Here is an 18,999-nt window from a genome sequence, read left to right as displayed (position 1 = left end):
AGGGGAGCAGGGGCCCATTAGTGCTGCCCACTCCTGCCACAGGCTGGGATAGGGCTAAATGAGTTTTAGAGGACAAAGCTGGGGGATTAGAAAGTCCTTTATGGTTTGATCCATGTGGAATTGGACCTGGTAATAAGGAACGTCTCTGTTGCACTGTAAACCGAGGGAAAAAAATTCCCAAATTTAAAATACTTGGCATTTATATTATAATTCAGGAGTAGCATCTCATTTTTCTTTCTTGTGGATGTGAAATGTTGTTTGACAGCATATTCTTTTTGCAATTATTCATATTTAAATGTTTTAGTCACCTGTTATGGAAAGAAACTTTGAGCGACAACATAAATAATTCTTGGAAGTTGGACTGGCTGGCCTTGAAGGTCTTTTCCAACCTTAATTATTCTATTAGTTTATTTTAAGTAAATTAAGTTTAAAAACAAAACTCAGCTTCATTATTCATTTCAACTTAATATTTTTGTTAGTCTCAGTGAAAATAATGGATGTGTGTGTTGAGGATATTTTTTTATTTGATTCAGCTGATAACAAAGTAGAGAACGTTACTGTAACAAAGGAATATACCAAAATATAAAATACTAAATATTAAATACTACAAAAAATTCCTTTTGCTGCTGTAGGGAATCAATGGCACTTTTAGGAAATCCAACATAAGGCTGAGGTAGGATTAAAACCATTAACCTCGCTCGCCTCGACTCCGTCCCTCCGAGCTCGGAATTTTCCATTAGAAAGGAGGGTTAGGGATCAATATGAAGATCTGTTGATAATGTTATATTAATTAGAGTAATCAAACCCATGCTTGGAGCACGGCAGCTGCCAGGGAGAGGGAGCAGAGCAGAGTTCCCTGCGCTGGCCACGGGCGCTGACCTGGGACAATTCCCAGCCGGAGCCGCGGCTCCGCCTCACATCGACCTTGCTTTGGGGGGCAGCGGAGTCTCCCCAACGCTGCTGCTCAATGATTCCTGCCAGCAGTGCTGTAATTAAAGGCTGCAGCCGCTGGTTGTGGGGCTGCCTGGACATTGATCATCCCGGAGATGTGAGGGGATCGATCGGGGGGATGCGGGAGAGGGCTCTGGAGAGCGGGAAGAGCGCTGGGAACGCGGCTCCGGGACACGGGCGGGACGTGGAGCTGGAGCTGGAGCTGACCTGTGCCCAGCACAGCTCCTCAGCCAGTGCTGCTTCACTCCTGCTCCTACCAGGAGGGCTCAAACCAGGCTGGCCTGGGTGGTATTGATAGGGGCTCTTCAAAGGAGTGGAAATCCAATATCGGCAGAAAATAGGGATTAAAGCAGTTAAACGGGTTTTTTGGAGGTCGTTATTACCCTGCTTGCAACATTTGTACAAATTGTGAAAGTAATCTCTGAATGTTATTTCCAAAAATGTAATGATGGAAGTTACCTGAACAAAGGCATGATTTTTTAAAAAGAATTTTATTTTTAGGATCCCCAAATGGTTTGAGTTGGATGGGACCTTAGAGACCATCCAGTTCCACCTCCTGCCACCTTCTGATGGATGCCCCATCCCTGGAATTGTCCAAAGCCAGGATGGATGGGGCTTGGAGCAGCCTGGGACAGGGGAAGGTGTCCCTGCCATGGCAGGGGGTGGCTCTGGATGGGATTTAAGGTCCCTCCCAACCCAAACCATTCCGTGGTTCTATGCTTGGGCGACTGAGCAATGCAATTAAAAGTGTGATCAACACAATCATCTCCATGATTGAGCACAAATTCCACCCAGAGAGCCAGGGGTCCCTTGGGTGCACACACAAGTTCAGAACCAAGCTCCTTCTGATGGATGAAGGATGCTGGGCCTCAGCTGCAGCTCTCTGCCAGTCCCACACAGTTATCTGCACTCCCTTTCCTCATGGTTCAAACCATTAAACACCCAGTGAGCTTTTAATATTTCAAATTATTGCTGTTTTCTAAGAATGAGAGAAATGCCCTCCTGATGTACTTTGCAGAGCTCTCCCACCCGAAGTTAAATCTGGAAATGAAACCTAATTGGAGAAAGTTGATGGAAGTTCTGGTGTTGAATGAGGCTGCTTATTTATTACTTTGCTCCAGCTTTATACAAATACACGGATGCAGGGGTGTCTGAGGGAAAATTACGCTGTCCAGACTTACGAGAGCCAGTTGGAATCTCTCAAGGTTGCAGATGAGCAGGGGAAATGCACGTGTATATTATCAGCTCCGTGCCCTTGGCAGTGACTTCCTCACCGATGACAAATCTTTCCTCACTCCTCTCCTGGAAATCAGTGCTTTGGTGGTTTTCTCTCTTGGATTTGTCTGTTTGCCCACTTGCTCTAATGGGCTCTACATGAACTTTTAAAAACAAGCATTTATTTGAAATACATTAAGAAACACAGTACTTCAGAAAAAATGTTTGATACCCCAAATTCCTTCCTGAATTATTTAAGCGCCGCTGCATCAAACTGTTTACTCAGGGATGTTCAGCCTGGTGTGTAGTAGGGGTGTAGTTTTCTTTTAATGCAGTTATTGAATTCCAACCCACAGAGCCTCTGGCAGGGTTCCAGGAGCGCTCTGCTGCGCCGAGTGAAGATAAATTGTTTGTTTTCAGCAGCATTTCTTCATCTTCATCACTTAATCTGCAATGAAATTTTACAGCCAGCCACTGAATATTTAAGCAATATATTTACCTCTTTTATCCTGGGGGAGTATTTAATGACTGAGTACAGTAAATGATTATAGGAGTTAAGGATCCAAGCTGGGAACGTGGAGTTTTCCCGTTCCTTTTTTCCGTCGGGATGAGCGCGGCGCTCCCAAGGCTGCCGGGCTGCAATCGAGTGCGTGCTGGCATCGGCTGTAAGTCTTCCCCACAAATCTTTCCTGGACACACACTCCCCCTTTTGGTGCCAGATGTCAGCTTCTTTTGGCTGCCTGTCTCATGATTCCGCAGTTCTGGCACGATAAATCCTGGGAGTTCGCTGCTCCTCCACCCTGAACTTTTCCACCTCCAAGTTTTCCACCTCGTCCTTTCCCTGATTTTCCAGTGCTTCGTTCAGTATCTTTGTGAGTTAACATTCCTTGGTGCTAATATTCTTTCTCTTTAACCATCTTTTGGTCTTTATGGACTTCCAGGTTTTAAAAAAAGCAAAACTTTAATTTTTTTTTTTGTATTTTGTTGCTTCACAAAGGTTTTTTATTAATATGGTGGTCAAAGGATCATACACAGGGTGAACAACAAAAAATCCTCTAAAATGCTTCCTTGCACCACTATTTGAGTATTAATTGTGCTCCATTCTTGATTAAGTTTGCTCCAACAGGAGCCACTTACACAGCTTTTTTCCTTATGCCTTCACTCCTGATGTTTTTATTGGGTTGGAAAACAGGAGCTGGAAATTCCCGGAGCCCTCCCGAGGTGCTGGGGCTGCTTTGGTTTCTCTCCGAGTTGTTCCTGTAATCAGCTGTGCGTGCTCTGTGCTTTATTGCTTCCTCCCCACAGCCACACCACTTGTCATCTACTTGATTTTCACTTAACGTGGCGATTCCTGACGTTGGGAAATTGGCAGATGAAAGAAGGGCTCGTTTGGAATCCAAGTTTTGGGAGTGAATTTTTCAAGTTTGCTGACAAGCTGTCAGGCTGAATTCTGCCCTTACCCCAGAAAGGAAAGCTGACTGTCATTGCCAATCTACAGCCTGCAGTGACAATTGGATTTGAGGCACAGTGCCATTTTTTTTCCCCAGAAATCATTGAAATAATTTGTCTTGGTGGTTATGTTTTAAGCAAGGAAGCGTTTTTTGAATTAAAATGATTTATTTGTGGAATTAAATGGAGGAGCTGGTGCGTTTTCACGTGAAGGCACGTGGGTAGTACAAGATGAAGGTGATTTCTCGTGCAGATGCAGTGGGTGATGGCTGGCAGATCCCATGAGGATTGAGGATTTCCTGGGAGGTGGGAGCTGGGATGGGACACGGTCCCTGCAGCTGGAGGGCTTGCTCGAGCTCTGCTTCCAACAGGGTGCAGAACCAAAGTCGTGCTTTGGGTGAGATCCTCACAGGAAAGGGAGCACTGAAATCACCAAGGAGGAACACAGCAGCCTAAATTTATCCTTCAGGATTTGTGTGATGGTTTTGGAAGCATTTGTTCCATGGAGACTGTGGGCCCTGGGCAGGGACACCTCCCACTAGCCCAGGTGGCTCCCAGCCCCATCCTGGCTCCCTCCTTTCGCCCTTCTCCAGCCACGGTGTGCCAGGGGGAAAGAAACAGTTCTGGAACAAATACTGACTTAAGAACAATTTAAATAAATTGAATCAAATTGGAGTTTTTCCATAGGGATCGCTTCTTGGTTTCCTGGCAGTTATTCCTGAAGGATATAGCAGTAAGAATATTCTTTACTCCGTCAGGTTTTGTATGTGGACTTTATTTTTTTGCTTCTAAATATTGCTGCTTCTTTTGTCTCAGTAGTTCAGGGCAAGGTTTAACTCCAGGCCATCCTTTTACTTTCCCTAGCTCTTTGTTCCTTGAGGAAGAGGAAGCTCTTCCTTTCTCAGCAGCTGGAGGAAATGGCCTCAAGTTGCACTGGGGCAAGTCTGGATTAGATTTGAGGAAAAATTTCTTCCTGGAAAAGGGGATCAGGCTTTGGAAGAAGCTGCCAGGGAAGTGGTGGAGCCTCCATCCTTGGAAGTGTTCAGAAAACGCGTGGATGCAGCACCTGGGGTCAGGGTTAGTGGTGGCCCTGGCAGTGCTGGATCAACACTTGGACTTGATGACCTTAGAGGGCATTTCCAGCCTTAATGAGTTCCTGATTCCACGATTCCCACCCCTAAATTAACTCACCTGGAAGGTGCCACTTATTAAACATCTCCACTGGAATCACTGAATTATTCTGAGGATTGATTTCCTCCCCAAGACTGGATACCCGAGGTGATGAGAACCACATCCAGTTCCTCTCTTTTCCTGAGCTGGGCTGCAGGCTGGGGCAGCAGATCTGAGCTGAAACATTGCCTGGTTAGGAGATGTCCAGGTGAATCACCTACAGCCTTTTCTGGGATGGAAACAAATCCTTGGAATATTTAACAGCATCCCCTGCAATGAGTCAGGAGCCCTGGAAGCCAATTAATCCTTGGTGTTAAACCCAATTTAGGTTGGATTTTTTCCTCCAGCGTGTGTTTGAGGGGGGAAACTGTGGGAGAAAGAAAGAAATTAGGGATGCACTAAATAATGGATGAATGTACCTAGCCAAGATCTGCTGATTAAGTCTTCTTTAGGATTATTGTTATAAATAGGGAGTGCCAGATCCTCAGCTGGAGTAAATGGGCTTGGCTTGGCTCAAGTCAGTGGAATTGTGCCAGCTTGAATTCACTGAGGATCTGGCCCTTAAATCTGGAAAAGGTGGATATTTGGGGAGGAGAATGATGGGGGCTGTGAGAAGTTTGGTGATTTTTCACTGTTTTCCTGGTGATATCAGGGAAAAAAATGTAAATTATTATTCTTTTGAATTTTGTAATGAGATTCAAGGAACTACTTGATGTGATTTCATTAGATGGAAATGACTTTTCCTCCAAGTAGCTACATCTTAACCCCCTGCATGTAGGAAGGGAATATGCATGGGAAATGTGGTGGTTTATTTAATTTTGTGGATGATTGTCTCTTGCACCAGCATTTCTGCCATTCCTACCTAAAAAATACCTCCATGGCCATCACGTGTTCATTGCAAGGAAATAGGAATAAATAGATTTGATTGTGGAAATCTGTTTCCCACTCTGCTTTCCCACCAGGAGGGAAGAGGGCTGTAATTTCAGATGGCAGCGATCTCAAATCTAACATGGGCTCTCATTTGGCTGTGTTTTAGAAAGGTATCAACAAATCAGATTGCAAAGCTGCTAATTTGGTAATTTCTTAAAAAATACCCAAGCAACAATCTATTTCCATAGCAAAGGAAATGTACATTGTTCAACAATACTTTAAAAGACAGTGTTTGACTCTAGAGTGCACTAAAAAAAAATACCCAGTTCTGAAATAACACTTTCTAAAGTGGAATATCTTGGAAAGCCTAAAAAGAACAAGTTTGCTATATTCCTAATCATTCTGACCATAGAATTAATTTGCCAGTCAGAGGGGGGCACAGCTTTTCATCATTCTCCAGCACCATAAAATCCAGTCTTTGACCATTCGGAGCGGCCACGTTTATGCTTAAAAAACAAAACCCCACCTTTTTAAAGGGAGATATCTTGGAAGGCCTAAAAATAACATCACGGAACAAGTTTGTTATATTCCTAATTGTTCTGACCATAGAATTAATTTGCCAGCCAAAGGGGGGGGCACGGCTTTTTCATCACTGGCAGCCTCGGAATATTCAGCGTGTCACAGATGTTCATGAATAATGTCCATTTAGAAGCGTTGGCAGCGAGCTGGCGAGATGAATGAAATGTTGGGGGGATCTGACAGGCAGCACGCTGCTTTGTGATCATTCCAAAGTTCTAATAATCTCCCTCACCTTCCCTGCCTGCCTCTAATGAAAGAGAATAGGTGATTGCACCTCGGGCTATGTTCTGCGCCTAATGACTCCTCCAAAGGCGGATTTATGGAGAAAAAATTAACTTTGAATGAGGATTGAATTGGCCCTGACAGGCTGATAGACTGTGACACAGATTCTGTGGCAAAACAGACGTAGCCCTAATTGATTATCAATATTTTAAGCAAAGTGATGAAAATAAGCATTAAGTGATGAGAAAGGCAGTCTTAATACAGTAGGCAGTCACCGGGATCCGGGAAGTCTTTGGGGAGGTCGGCCCCGCTCTCTGGAACGGGATTTTAGCTGTCAGTTCTTACCTTTCCCTGCCCAACACCCCATGTCCCTTTCCAGCCTCTTCCCCTCCCGGATTTCTGCCCAGCATGTTAATATTCCAGCCAAGGATGAACGTGCCTGCCTCTCTGCAGAGAAGTTGGTTGAATATTTAACCCCTTGGCACTCCAGAGTCGCTCGGGCTGTTTAGGATATTTCGGATATTCTCTTTTTCCTGTCGGCCTTTCTCCCAGCCCTGTGCCATTTCTAGCCAGCAGGTGATCCACAAACTGCTTCCTGAAAATGGTAACAGTGAAAGAAACTGGGGGAAAATTAGTGGGAAAGGGTTTATCTTAATTATTATCTTGGTTGTACCCAATAGAAACAAATATCTCAAACAACTCCAGCTACCTCGGTTATGCTTTGGAATAAGACAATGTTTGGGTTTCACCTGTGTTTTCTCAGTTGGGTTGCACATGACTGGATGTATCTTCTACCAAAAATACATTTAATATTTGGGAAAACCCTCGTGGCCGTGAGCCAGACGCTCGTTAGCTGTGCCATAACGGGACATTCACCCCAAACCAAGGAATATTTCCCAAAACGACTGAAGGAAGGGAACTGAGCTGCTGAAGAGGTGAGAAATGGCATTCCTACACCAGGAGGGATCAGTGGGATAACATCTCCCTTCCCAACACCGGGTGTGTTCCCCCAGGAATTCAGAGAAGCTTAAAAACAGCCAGATTTGGTTTATGGGGAATTTTTAAGTGTGACTGGCAGCACTGGGGAGCAGCATCCAGGAATTCTGAGTTCCTGAGGAAAAGTGACACCACCAAACACATTTTTATCACCCCAGGTTTAATCAGGTTTTCTAGAGTTTTGCCTTTAGTAAATTTAAACACCACCAACATTTTTGGAGGTCTTAGAGGGTTTTTCCAGCCTAAATGAGTGTATGACTCCTTCACCCTCATGCTCAGGCCTTTCCAATATCCATAATTAGAGTCTGGTTTAATTAAGTTATGGGGCAGCAAGGGCAGAACTTCCCCTGTTTGGGAATTGTGGCGTTTCACAGTGGGGAGGACAGGGCTGGTGGCAGCTCTGGTGGCACCGAGAGGTGGCCATGGACGGGATGGGCTGGGCAAGTGACCACCCAAAACATGGATTTATGGGGTCACACAATTCCATGGATTCATGGGATCATGGATTAATAGAGTCATACACTCATTGGGGCTGGAAAAACCCTCTAAGACCTCCAAAAATGTTGGTGGTGTTTAAATTTACTAAAGGCAAAACTGTAGAAAACCTGATTAAATCTGGGGTGATAAAAATGTGTTTGGTGGTGTCACTTTTCCTCAGGAACTCAGAATTCCTGGATGCTGCTCCTCGTGTTCCTGTCAGAGGAATTCTCTGAGCAAGCGCTTGTTTGGAGTTTGTGCTGGAATTTGGATGGATAACAGATAATTTTACACGTCGGCCTATGAATATTCAGCAGAGAGGATTTCCAGAAGCCTTGATAAATTTAATATACCAGAGAAAAATAGCATGTAAATTAAACAGGGCCTTGTAAATTAATAATGGATTCCACTTGTATTTTTATATGTGAGCTGACTGAATATTTTATAAGTGCAAAAATGTTTGTGTTCAAAAAAAGGAAAGGTGAAGTTTTTCTGATGAGCACTGGGGATGGTTGGCTGCATTTTAAACGGGGTGTCCATGTGTGTTTTTACAGTTCCTGGGCTTTCTTTTCCTCAAACACATCTTGTATTTTCAACTTTGAGCCATTGGAAAGTCCACTATTATGTTGAATTAATTTGTTTTTCCAGACCTCTTGTGGTTTGCAGTTGTGGGTGTTTGACACTCGACTCTTTTTAATTTTGACAGGAAAATGAAATCTTAGTGAAGGGTTGAGTCTTTTCCATGCACCTTCCCTGCTTGTCCCATGCCCTGGGAGAGGGATCAGCTGCAGGGGCTCTTCCATGAGCTCGGGCCTCACTTTCCAAAATGCCCTTTCCATCCCCAAAACATCCCCTGGCCTGTTTCTACCTTGGAATAATCCACACTTTTCCTGATTTCTCTTAATTAGCAGCTTTGCTTGGAATAATTTCACTTTGGCCCAGGGTGAGGCTGGTCAGGATTAAAGCATCCCCCACCCTCAGGGAGTGACTCTGCTTCCCAAACCTCCAGCACTTCCACCACCCCAGGGGTTCCATGGAATGGTGGAATTGTTGAGGTTGGAAAAACCCTCTCAGGCCATCAAATCCAACCCTCAGGTTGTAAAGATCTTTTAGTGTTGTTAAATTGCAGCTTGCTTTGAGAAAAGTGAATCTCTTTTAGTGCTTTTAATGGCACTTGGGCACTGAACAACAATGTATTCATTATATAATAATAATAATAGTAATAATAATAACAACAGCTTTGAGGAGGAGGAGAAGAAAAGAAGAGGAGGAAGACGAAGAAGAAGGAAGAGAAGAAGAGGAAGGAGAAGGAAGAGAAGAGGAAGGAGAAGAAAAGGAGAAGGAGAAGAAGAAAGGAAGAGAAGAAGAGGGAGGAGAAGAAGAAAAGAAGAGGAGAAAAGAGAAGGAGGAGAAGAAGAAGAAAAGCAGGAAGAGGAAGCAGAAGGAGGAGAAGAAAAGAAGAGGGAGGAAAAGAAGAAAAGAAGAGGAGGAAGAGGAAGGAGAAGAAGAGTAGAAGAGGAAAGAGAAGAAAAGAAGAAGGAGGAGAAGAAGAAGAAGAAAAGGAGGAAGAGGAAGGAGAAGGAGGAGAAGAAAAGAAGAGGAAGGAGAAGAAGAAGAAAAAGAGGAAGAGGAAGGAGAAGAAAAGAAGGAGGAGGAGAAGAAGAAGAAGAAAAGGAGGAAGAGGAAGGAGAAGGAGGAGAAGAAAAGAAGAGGAAGGAGAAGAAAAGGAGAAGAAGAGGAAGAAGACGATGGCCACAATCCTGTGCTGTGTTCTCCAGGATGTCCAGGAGCTTGAACCACTTGACCCACTGTGGTTCCTCCCAGCCTGGCCCATTCTGGGATTCTGTTAAAAATGACAGAAAATGTGAAATGTTTGAAGAGAATCCTTGGTGTTAAATCCTGGGAGCAACTCAGAGTTTCAGTGCTGGTCGTGGTGGACGGAGCCCTGTGAGCTCAGGGACTGCTCTGGAGATTTGGGCTAAGTTAAATTGTTGTTAATGAGATATTTTATGTGGAGAATTATCCTTGTGGTGCTTCCTAAATTGCCCCATTGTCCCTCTAATTAACCAGGACTCCAAAGGCCGAGCTCTGCCTCAGCAGAGTTTTAACTTGACTTACAAGGGCTGGAAATCAACAACTTAAAGTTAACAAAGACAAACTAAAAATTTATTCATTGACCAGCACCATCTTTCCTGTGTGTTTTAATATCTTTTTGCCACTGAGATACCCAATGAATTGTTCCTGTGCAGCAACAAATCGGGCAGGAAGAACAAAGTAGCTCAGTGGAATAGATAAATCAAATTTAGGCCTGGTAGTTTATTGAATCTAAATTGTGCCCAGTTGGCCCACGAGCTATATGAGCAATCCATCTTGTGCTGATAATGGAGGGTCTTGAAATCCACCTGATGTTTGCATTATTAAATTCCAGCCTAATGAGCTCTGCTAATACATATTGAAGACAGTTGTAAGGAGCAGAATGGGAATCGGAGCGGGATAATTTGAAAGAAACATAAGCTGAGCATTTTACATGACTCAAGGGGTATATCTACAATTACACATATCACCAAAATTGAATTTAAATGGAATTTCTATTATCCCTGTCCTTTTACCAAGGAGAATAAAGTGTAAATGAAGTAAAAGTCTTTAGAGTTCCTCGTGGTTTGGTTTTATTATGGGATTTAATAGATTCTTGTAATGATCTTCAGTGGCGGAAAAGTTTTAATATTTCATGGCTTTAAATGTTGTCTAAATATGTATAAAAGTGTGGAGATGGGAGCAGCAGTGATCACTCTGTAACACCCTGCTCAGGTTGTGTGTTTAAAGGTGGAGCTGGTGGCTCCAAAAAGGAACGACCCCTTCGCCCCTTCCTGAGCTGAATTTGGTTTTCATAAATTACTGCTTAATTCAGGAGGTGCTGGGATTAAATATTTGCAAATCTGCCTCAGCTCTCACAGTTCAGAGCACAGTTTATAGTGATTTTCCTCCCTGAGAAGGTTTAAATGCTGGATTCCTGCTCCTTGTTGGTTCTTTTCTTTCTGGCCTGGTGATACTTTTGAAAACTTAATATTTCATCAAGTATAATGTTATTAGAGACTTATTCTCACTTAGTTCACTCATCAGGCAGTGAGATGGCAATAAAAGAGAATGGCTCCTTTGAGACATTAATGCTTTGGAATAAATGATGTGCTAGAACAGAAATTTAATTAATTTACAGAGTATATTGATAGTCCCTTGTTACTGTGCTGTATATTTTTAATCTCCTTTAACATCTGTAGGAAAGTGTTTGAAAACCCCTGCAGTTGAGCAACTGGTAGATAATTAAGTAATAAGGGAAGAGGTTTCTAGAGGGGAAAAGATTCTTTTTAAAGAAGATTGTTGTAACATGGATTAAGTACTGCTGCTGTGATTTGGAGTGAAGAGAAAATTGTGTACTCCCTAATAAAGTCATGAGGAAGAGCTGTCTGATTGCCACTCTGAACAGAGGCTGCAGCCCTGGAAATATTGTTTTGTTTCTGTTTTTATCCTCAAAATGGGCCTGATGGATCACTCAGTGTGGCAGCAAATCTGCCACTTCATGAATGCGCCACGTTTGGGTCGTCACAGCTCGGTCTGGGGGCAACTGGGGTGGGGAGATTGGGGTTTAAAGAAAGAAAACCTCTTAAAAGTCCCTCAAGGGCTTTACTTAACACAAAATGAACGTGGGGATTTGTATTGAATTAATATTGCTCTAATATTGACCTGATATTGCCCTCCATAATCCCATTTATGCCGTTCCTTAACTGCGGGAATAACTTTAAACCAAATTAACGAAGATCCAAGGGCTGGTCTGTCGTGCACGTGGATTTCATTGTGGGACCTGCAGGAAGGAACATGAAATTGGGTTTAAAGCCCAGGAAATGTTGTTTGGCAAGAGATTGTTGGCAGCTCATCCCTGGCAGTGCCCAAGGCCAGGTTGGACATTGGAGTTTGGAGCAGCCTGGGACAGCGGGAGGTGTCCCTGCCATGGCTGGGGTGGGGCTGGGTGGGGTTGAAAGTCCTTCCAAACCAAACCTTTCCATGATTCCATGACTTGAGAGGATAAATTTAACTCATTCCAGCTCCTGTTGTCTCCTCTTTAGCTAAAGCAGACGAAGCGTTGAAGGCCAAGGAGAGAAGTGAAGAAGAAGCCAAGAGAAGAAAGGAAGAAGGTGAGGAATTTTCTTTGATTTCATAATGAACTAAAGCCAAGGAAATAAAAAATTAGTATTTTTAAGTGTCCAAGCCTCAGTGGGGCTGTGGGATTTTCCTCCCTGGGCTGATGATGGAATTTGGTGCCCTGAACTGCTTGTTTGTAGTCCAGCAAGTGGAATAATTAAATGGATTGAAATATCTGAGAGTGATGGGAAGAGACATTTCCAACATCGTGAGGGAGCCAATCCCAACAATCCCAGGAGCCTCAAATCCTCACTGGAGCTGTGTGGATCTGGAGGGGCTTTAAGGTCCCTTCCAACCCAAACCATTCTGGGAGTCCATGATTTACTTACAAAAGGGAATTCAGGAAAAATCCCCGTTTTTGAATCTGCAGCTGCTGAGAATTTCACTCAAAATCCAAATGTTCTAACCTTTAGTTTGTTTTACCTGGGGACTGGGGGATGCTGAGAGGAATTAATTGGATTAACCTAATTAATCCTGCTTGGAGAAGGTTCTTGTGATACCAAGGAAGGAAATTCAAGTGGAAATTCAAGGAGGGGCAAGGGGCTCTTCCAAATCTGACAGAAAAGAGTCCAAACCAACCTGATTCCTGGATTTTGGAACCAGTGGCCCAGGGAGAGCCTTTCCACCTGGAGCAGTCACCCAGCCAGGCTCCCACGGGCACAGGGATACTGGGATGAGGTGGTTGGGTCCCACCAGCACCGATTTGCAGGGAATGTTTGGAAAAAAACATGGATTTTTTGTGCTTCCATCCCATTGTGAGTGGCACATGTGCTGGCAATTGCTGTGCCAGCAGGGATTGGGAAGGGTGGAAAAGCAGAGGGAAGAACCAAGGGGCAGTTCATGACTTGGGAACAATGGAATTTCCAGGGAAATGGGGAGGAAAACTTCTCTACAATTTATAAAGAAGCCGTGAAAACTGTCCTGGGGTGGCTCTGAAGGGTTGTGGGGATGTCACAGTGTTTGAAAATGAAGAGAAGATTTTTTCTGGGTAACTCAGATTCATCCATTTGCTGAGGAGTTTGCTCCTGGTTTGGAATGAAAGAGTTTATTCTCGCTGGAAAATAAAAAGTGTTATTAAATTGTGTATGGAGCATTCCAGGACATCCAGGGCAGCTGCAAACTGGGACACTCCAGTTTTTGTTAGGTTTATGTCCCATATGGATTCAAAATTCCAATTTTTGTTAGGTTTATGTCCCATATGGATTCAGAATTCCAATTTTTGTTAGGTTTATATGCCATATGGATTCAGAATTCCAGTTTTTGTTAAATTTATGTCCCATATGGATTCAGAATTCCAGTTTTAGGTAGGTTTATGTCCCATATGGATTCAGAATTCCAGTTTTAGGTATATTTATGTCACATAAGGATTCAGAATTCCAGTTTTAGGTAGATTTATATCCCATATGGATTCAGAATTCCAGTTTTAGGTAGGTTTATGTCACATAAGGATTCAGAATTCCAATTTTTGTTAAGTTTATGTCCCATATGGATTCAGAATTCCAGTTTTAGGTAGGTTTATCCCATGTGGAATTGCAAACAGATCATTTATCCAGTGCTTAGACTGTGTTCCCTTCCCTGTCCCGGCCGTGCTGGGCTCCAGTGGCATCTTTTGCTTGGGAAAAGAGCATTTTGCATTTTTTCTTAATTCTTCCTTCCTCTCACAATATCTCTGGGTGGTTTTTAACCCTCTTCGATCCCTCATGGGATCACTGAGATTGGAAAAAACTTCCCAGCCCTTCGATTCCAAGCTGTGACTGATATGTGCTACGTCCAGCCACTGAAATAAGATAAAGCAAAATTATATTAAATTAAGTCTTTAAAAAAAATTTCTAAATTATAATTTAAAAAGAATTTTTATTTCTCTAATATTCCTTATTTTATTTCCCTAACTAGAACCCTCCAAAAGGAAATTCCAGCCTGTGTTGACAGCCTGTGACTCCTTTACCCAGGAGCTGCAGTAAAAATAATTCTACAAATAAACCAATCCTTTCCCAACTGATAAAAACTGGTTATTGCCCACCCCATAGCGAGGGTGTTTTAACATTCCTTTTATTGTCATTTTATTGCCAAATCAGGTGTGAGATTAGACGTTGGATGTTCCATGTAATCTGCTCGGAAATCAAATTATTTGACCTCCAAGCCCAGCGCTGCCCCTTCCTGCTGGTTTCCTGTTAAATATGCAGCATTTCCCCAGCATGAATAAAAAATTGAGGACAAATTAGAATCTACAGACAGCTGACCCCAGCTCAGATTAGAGACTGGGGGCTTGTGCTGGTTTAAATGTTTTAATTACCACAGTCCCTCCAGCCTGGTGAAGGACACACAGCAAAATGCTGATTTTTTTTATTTTTTTTGCTTTTTTTTTTAAGTGACTAAAAAGCAAAGAAAGAAAGAAAAAGGCTCCCCCCGCCTCATTTGAATTTTTCAGTTTGATTACATTTGCACTTCCATTGGAGCTATGCTAATTTGCTGCATGAAATTAGGTCTATTAGCAAAAAAAATGCTACTTTTGCAGGAGTATTTGCAGTGGTTGGGTTTTCCTGCTTTGGGTTTTGTTGACTTGCTTTGGGATTGCCTGAAAAGGGACAAAATTCAAAGGGGATTTTGCCACCAAACTGGGTTTTACTCCAGACAAATTCCAAACAGGTGAAGTGCACAAGAGGAAAATTGAGGGGAAAAAAAAAATGCAAAGATAAAATAGGAACACGTTGGATGTTCTTAGGGAGAGGTTTTGGGCTCGTTTCTCTTCATCTACCACAAATAATAATATTTTAAAACATTGAGTTTCAAACACATCATGGCAGGGCCACGCGTCCGGCGCCGTGTGGGGAGGAGGAGCTGGGGATGCGTCAGAAAACCAGGAAAAGGAGTTGTTCCAGAACACAGCAGAGCAGAAAACAGGAATTTTTGGCAATCAGTCATTCCATAGGTGGATGGATGGATGGATGGATGGATGGATGGATGGATGGATGGATGGATGGATGGGAGGGTGGTGCTGGATGGGGCGGGCGTTATCCTGGGATTTGCATTTCCCGGCGCCTTTATCCCGGGATTTGCGTTTCCCGTGCCTGGCGCGTGCCGGTGCTGAACTGATTAGTTCTGCCCCCCCCCAGTAACGCTGCAACATTTTGATAGACTCTGGGGAAATAAATTTGGCAGAAAATCAGCACGAGTAGATTTAATTATCACTCCGAGACCTTTCCCTTTTCTGGCTTAGTGATCCCGAAACTCCGCGCCGTTCCCTGGAATCCGCGCCGACGCCGAGCTCCGCTTCCCAATTTGTCCCTCCACGCCGTGATAAGCCAAGCAATTACTGGTTTATTGATTTTTCATCAGGGCAAATTTAAAGTTGATTTTTTTCCCTGCAAAGGCAGGGGTGATTAAGTGTTTCCCGTCGGTTTAGTCCCGGAGAGCTCCGTGGCAGAATCCAATATCCTGAGGTCAACCTCTGCAGGGAGATAATTCGGTGTCTTGGCCACGTGTGAGGGAGAGGAATCAGGGCTACAAATGTGAGGGGATATCTGTGGAGACAGTTTAATTTGTTCCATTTATATGAACAAGTCGTGTGGCACATGCTTGGAAAATAGCATTTTGAATAGGCTTGGAAATGAGGCCCACGTGGGCAGGGGGAGGGAGGGAGGGATGCAAACGAGAGCGGGAACGTGCCTGGGAGACAGCTGGCCCTTCAACAGGGAATAAACCCCATCCCTCGGGGTCATTCTGTGCTGCTGGGGTGACTTTTCTTCAGCAAAAGTGAAATTCTTCAGGTGTTCAGGTCCCTCCAAACCATTCCATGGTTGTGTGATTCCGTGGTTTGGAGTGGTGGAGGGGTCATGGAAGCAAAGTTAGAAAAACCTGGAGGACTCCACTTTTAGAAAATCCCTTCATTATAAACTTTATAAACCCAAATTAAAAGTTTTAATTTTTTTTTTTTTTTAATATTCATCTTTAACCTGCTGGCCAGGAGTTGTCACATGAAGAATCTCCTCCATGGTCACCACAGAATATCCTGAGCTGGAAGAGACCCACAGGGTTCACACGTCCAGCCCAGGACACCCCAAACCAATGATTTCCCTTCCCACTTCCTTTAGAGAGAGTTAAAAGCCTTTCCCTGGGTGTAATGGATATTAAACCACAGCTTGGACATGCCAGGAGAAGATTTGCTGGGGTGAGGTCAGTGTGTAATAAGTTAAAGTGCTTTACTCAACCCCAGATTGGGATGCCCTTAAGTTCATCAGTTACTGCCTGAGCTCCTCATTTATCTTCAGTAAATTTTCCTGAAGTTCGTTGTGGTGGCAAAGACCAAACTCAATCTGTTTAACCCCCAAATTCTTTCATACAGATAATACATTTATATGAGGGCATGGGTTGGTTTTTTTTCCTGCCTTCTCAAAAGCTGGAATTTCCAATATTCCTCATTTTTGCCTGGATAATGGCAGGTTTGGAGCCCGAGCCTGGGTGTCCCTCGTGTGCCGGTGTCGCTTCATTAGGCTGACACCAACACCTGGTGTTGTGCTGCTGCTCCCACGAGGCTGTCCCAGCATCTGGCACACACCGGGATCTTCTTTTATCTCTGTTTAATCTTTCGATTGCTGGGTTGGAATTGAAAGGGGGCAGGAACAAATCAAGGAGAAAATAAAAAATGCCAAGTTTTGCTGCAGAGGCAGAGAGTGGCTCGTTAGGAAGAGCAGCCACGGGATGATAATGAGAGATGGGAAGGGCAACGGGAATTTGGGATCTTGGGCACTCTCTGTGTCCAGAGCTGAGGGGAAGGGGATTGGAAAGGGGATCAATGGCCCCTGTGGATAATGGCTGCTGGAGGAATCAATTCCTGCCTTTGTATTAAAGCTGCTGTAATTAATAATCACTGCTAAATGTGTTCCTTAAATTTACCCTGCTTTGTGCCTGTCCATCCTCTCCTGTCCCTTTCTATTCCAGACTTCCCTCTTTTGCTTCCCTGCTTCCCCTGAAGAGCCCCTGATCCCAATGTCCTGGTGATGCTCCAGGGCTGAGTCAGGCTGGGAGAGCTGGGAATGTTCTCCTGGAGAGGAGAAGGATCCAGGGAGAGCTGGGAATGTTCTCCTGGAGAGGAGAAGGATCCAGGGAGAGCTGGGAATGTTCCCCTGGAGAAGGGAAGGATCCAGGGAGAGCTGGGAATGTTCCCCTGGAGAGGAGAAGGATCCAGGGAGAGCTGGGAATGTTCTCCTGGAGAGGAGAAGGATCCAGGGAGAGCTGGGAATGTTCTCCTGGAGAGGAGAAGGATCCAGGGAGAGCTGGGAATGTTCCCCTGGAGAGGAGAAGGATCCAGGGAGAGCTGGGAATGTTCTCCTGGAGAGGAGAAGGATCCAGGGAAAGCTCAGAAGGCCTGAAGGGGCTCCAGGAGAGCTGGAGAGGGACTGGGGACAAGGGATGGAGGGACAGGAGCCAGGGAATGGCTCCCAGTGCCAGAGGGCAGGGCTGGGTGGGATTTGGGGCAGGAATTGTTCCCTGGGATGGAATTCCCAGAGCAGCTGGGGCTGTCCCTGCATCCCTGGCCATTGGACACTGGGGCTTGGAGCAGCCTGGGACAGTGGGAAGTGTCCCCATGGCAGGGGTGGGAATTAAATATCTTTAAGCTCCTTCCCACCCAAACCATTCCATGAATCTTTCAAAATCTCAAAGCATATTTGAAGCTGATATTTGAGTGATTTTATTTTAGCAATCACAGCTGGTGTTGTTAAAGTTTTACCGTTCTACAAGTGAAACAGAGAAATTTATGATCTCCCTAACAGGGAAATTTATGATTTATTTTAACAAATTAAAAGTCTTGAAATTATCTTCAAATTTCAAGATGAGAAACAAATCTGATTTCTGTACTTCATTAGTGCTGTGTGTTTCCCTGTCATCTCCATGGCATTTATTTGTGCTAAAGGAGAAGCCACTTAAGGGAATGGGGTTGTAAAAACCATCATGGAATTGGTTATCGGACTTGAGTCAGTTGAAACACAAATTTATAGCTACCTATTGAAAAGCTGTTTCTAAAGGACAAATAAACAGAGGTGTATGGGAAATAAACAGGGGGGCATGGGGAAAATAAATAGGGGTTATGGGGAAAATAGACAGGGATGTATGGGAAATAAATAGGGGTGTATGGGGAAAATAAATAGAGGCATATGGAACAAAATTCCAGATCCATTTGCTCAAACCACAGTCCCTGGTGTAGGGATTTTATTTCAGTAGAAATTAGGGTTTTGTGGATCTGGGCCATGTGAACATCACCCAGGTGCTTCCAGAGAGGTGTTTTTCTGGGAATCTATGGGATGAGCATGAGACTTCAGTGGGAATTGTCCTATCTAGGCTGGTTAAAGCCTAAATAAATTGGGAATTTAGAGGTGGATGATATTTTATTGGTGCTGGGCAGACCTTTAGCTGGAGTGAGTGACTTTATCCCAGCTAAAGGCTGGGAAAGAAAGGGGAAAATAATTCGAAGTGAGCAGCATTTCCTAATTTATTTCCTTTTGCCTGCAAGCACCCCAAGATGTCTGGGGGCAGCCAGAGGTGGTTGGAGCTGCTGTGAGTTCTCAGCATCCGAGTGGGAATAAAGGGCTGGAAGTTCCCAGCTCAGGGCACCGTGTGCCAGCACGGATCCCACGGGATCCCCTGGGAGGGCTCTGGGGGGCTCCCACACTGTCACAGGCCAGGGGGAAAGAAAGGAGCACTGGGCACGTGCCAGCAGCACTTTTTGAAGTGACAGCACAAAGTGATCCCTGGAAAAGCTGGAGAGGCTCCAAGCTGCAGCCCCGCTGCCCTGCACGGCCTCGCTGCGCTCACCGTGGTTTATTCCCGATACACCACGCCGGTTTCTCCCCTGGATCCATTGTACAATCCCATTTTCCT

General features: G+C 44.3%; 1 protein-coding gene across 1 annotated transcript in view; it reads left to right on the top strand.

Annotated features, from left to right (window-relative positions):
- Positions 1-18,999, top strand: part of RSRC1 (arginine and serine rich coiled-coil 1) — a 96,162-nt gene that overhangs the window by 69,386 nt on the left and 7,777 nt on the right. The window contains exon 8 of the mRNA XM_058844262.1: positions 12,048-12,116. Within this exon, the coding sequence (XP_058700245.1) occupies positions 12,048-12,116 (69 nt within the window). The remainder of the gene's footprint in view (positions 1-12,047; positions 12,117-18,999) is intronic.

The sequence above is a fragment of the Poecile atricapillus genome, chromosome 8 (assembly GCF_030490865.1).
Source record: "Poecile atricapillus isolate bPoeAtr1 chromosome 8, bPoeAtr1.hap1, whole genome shotgun sequence".
Classification (NCBI taxonomy): domain Eukaryota; kingdom Metazoa; phylum Chordata; class Aves; order Passeriformes; family Paridae; genus Poecile; species Poecile atricapillus.
Note: the sequence above shows the minus strand (reverse complement) of the source record. Positions and strands in the feature narration are given on the sequence as shown.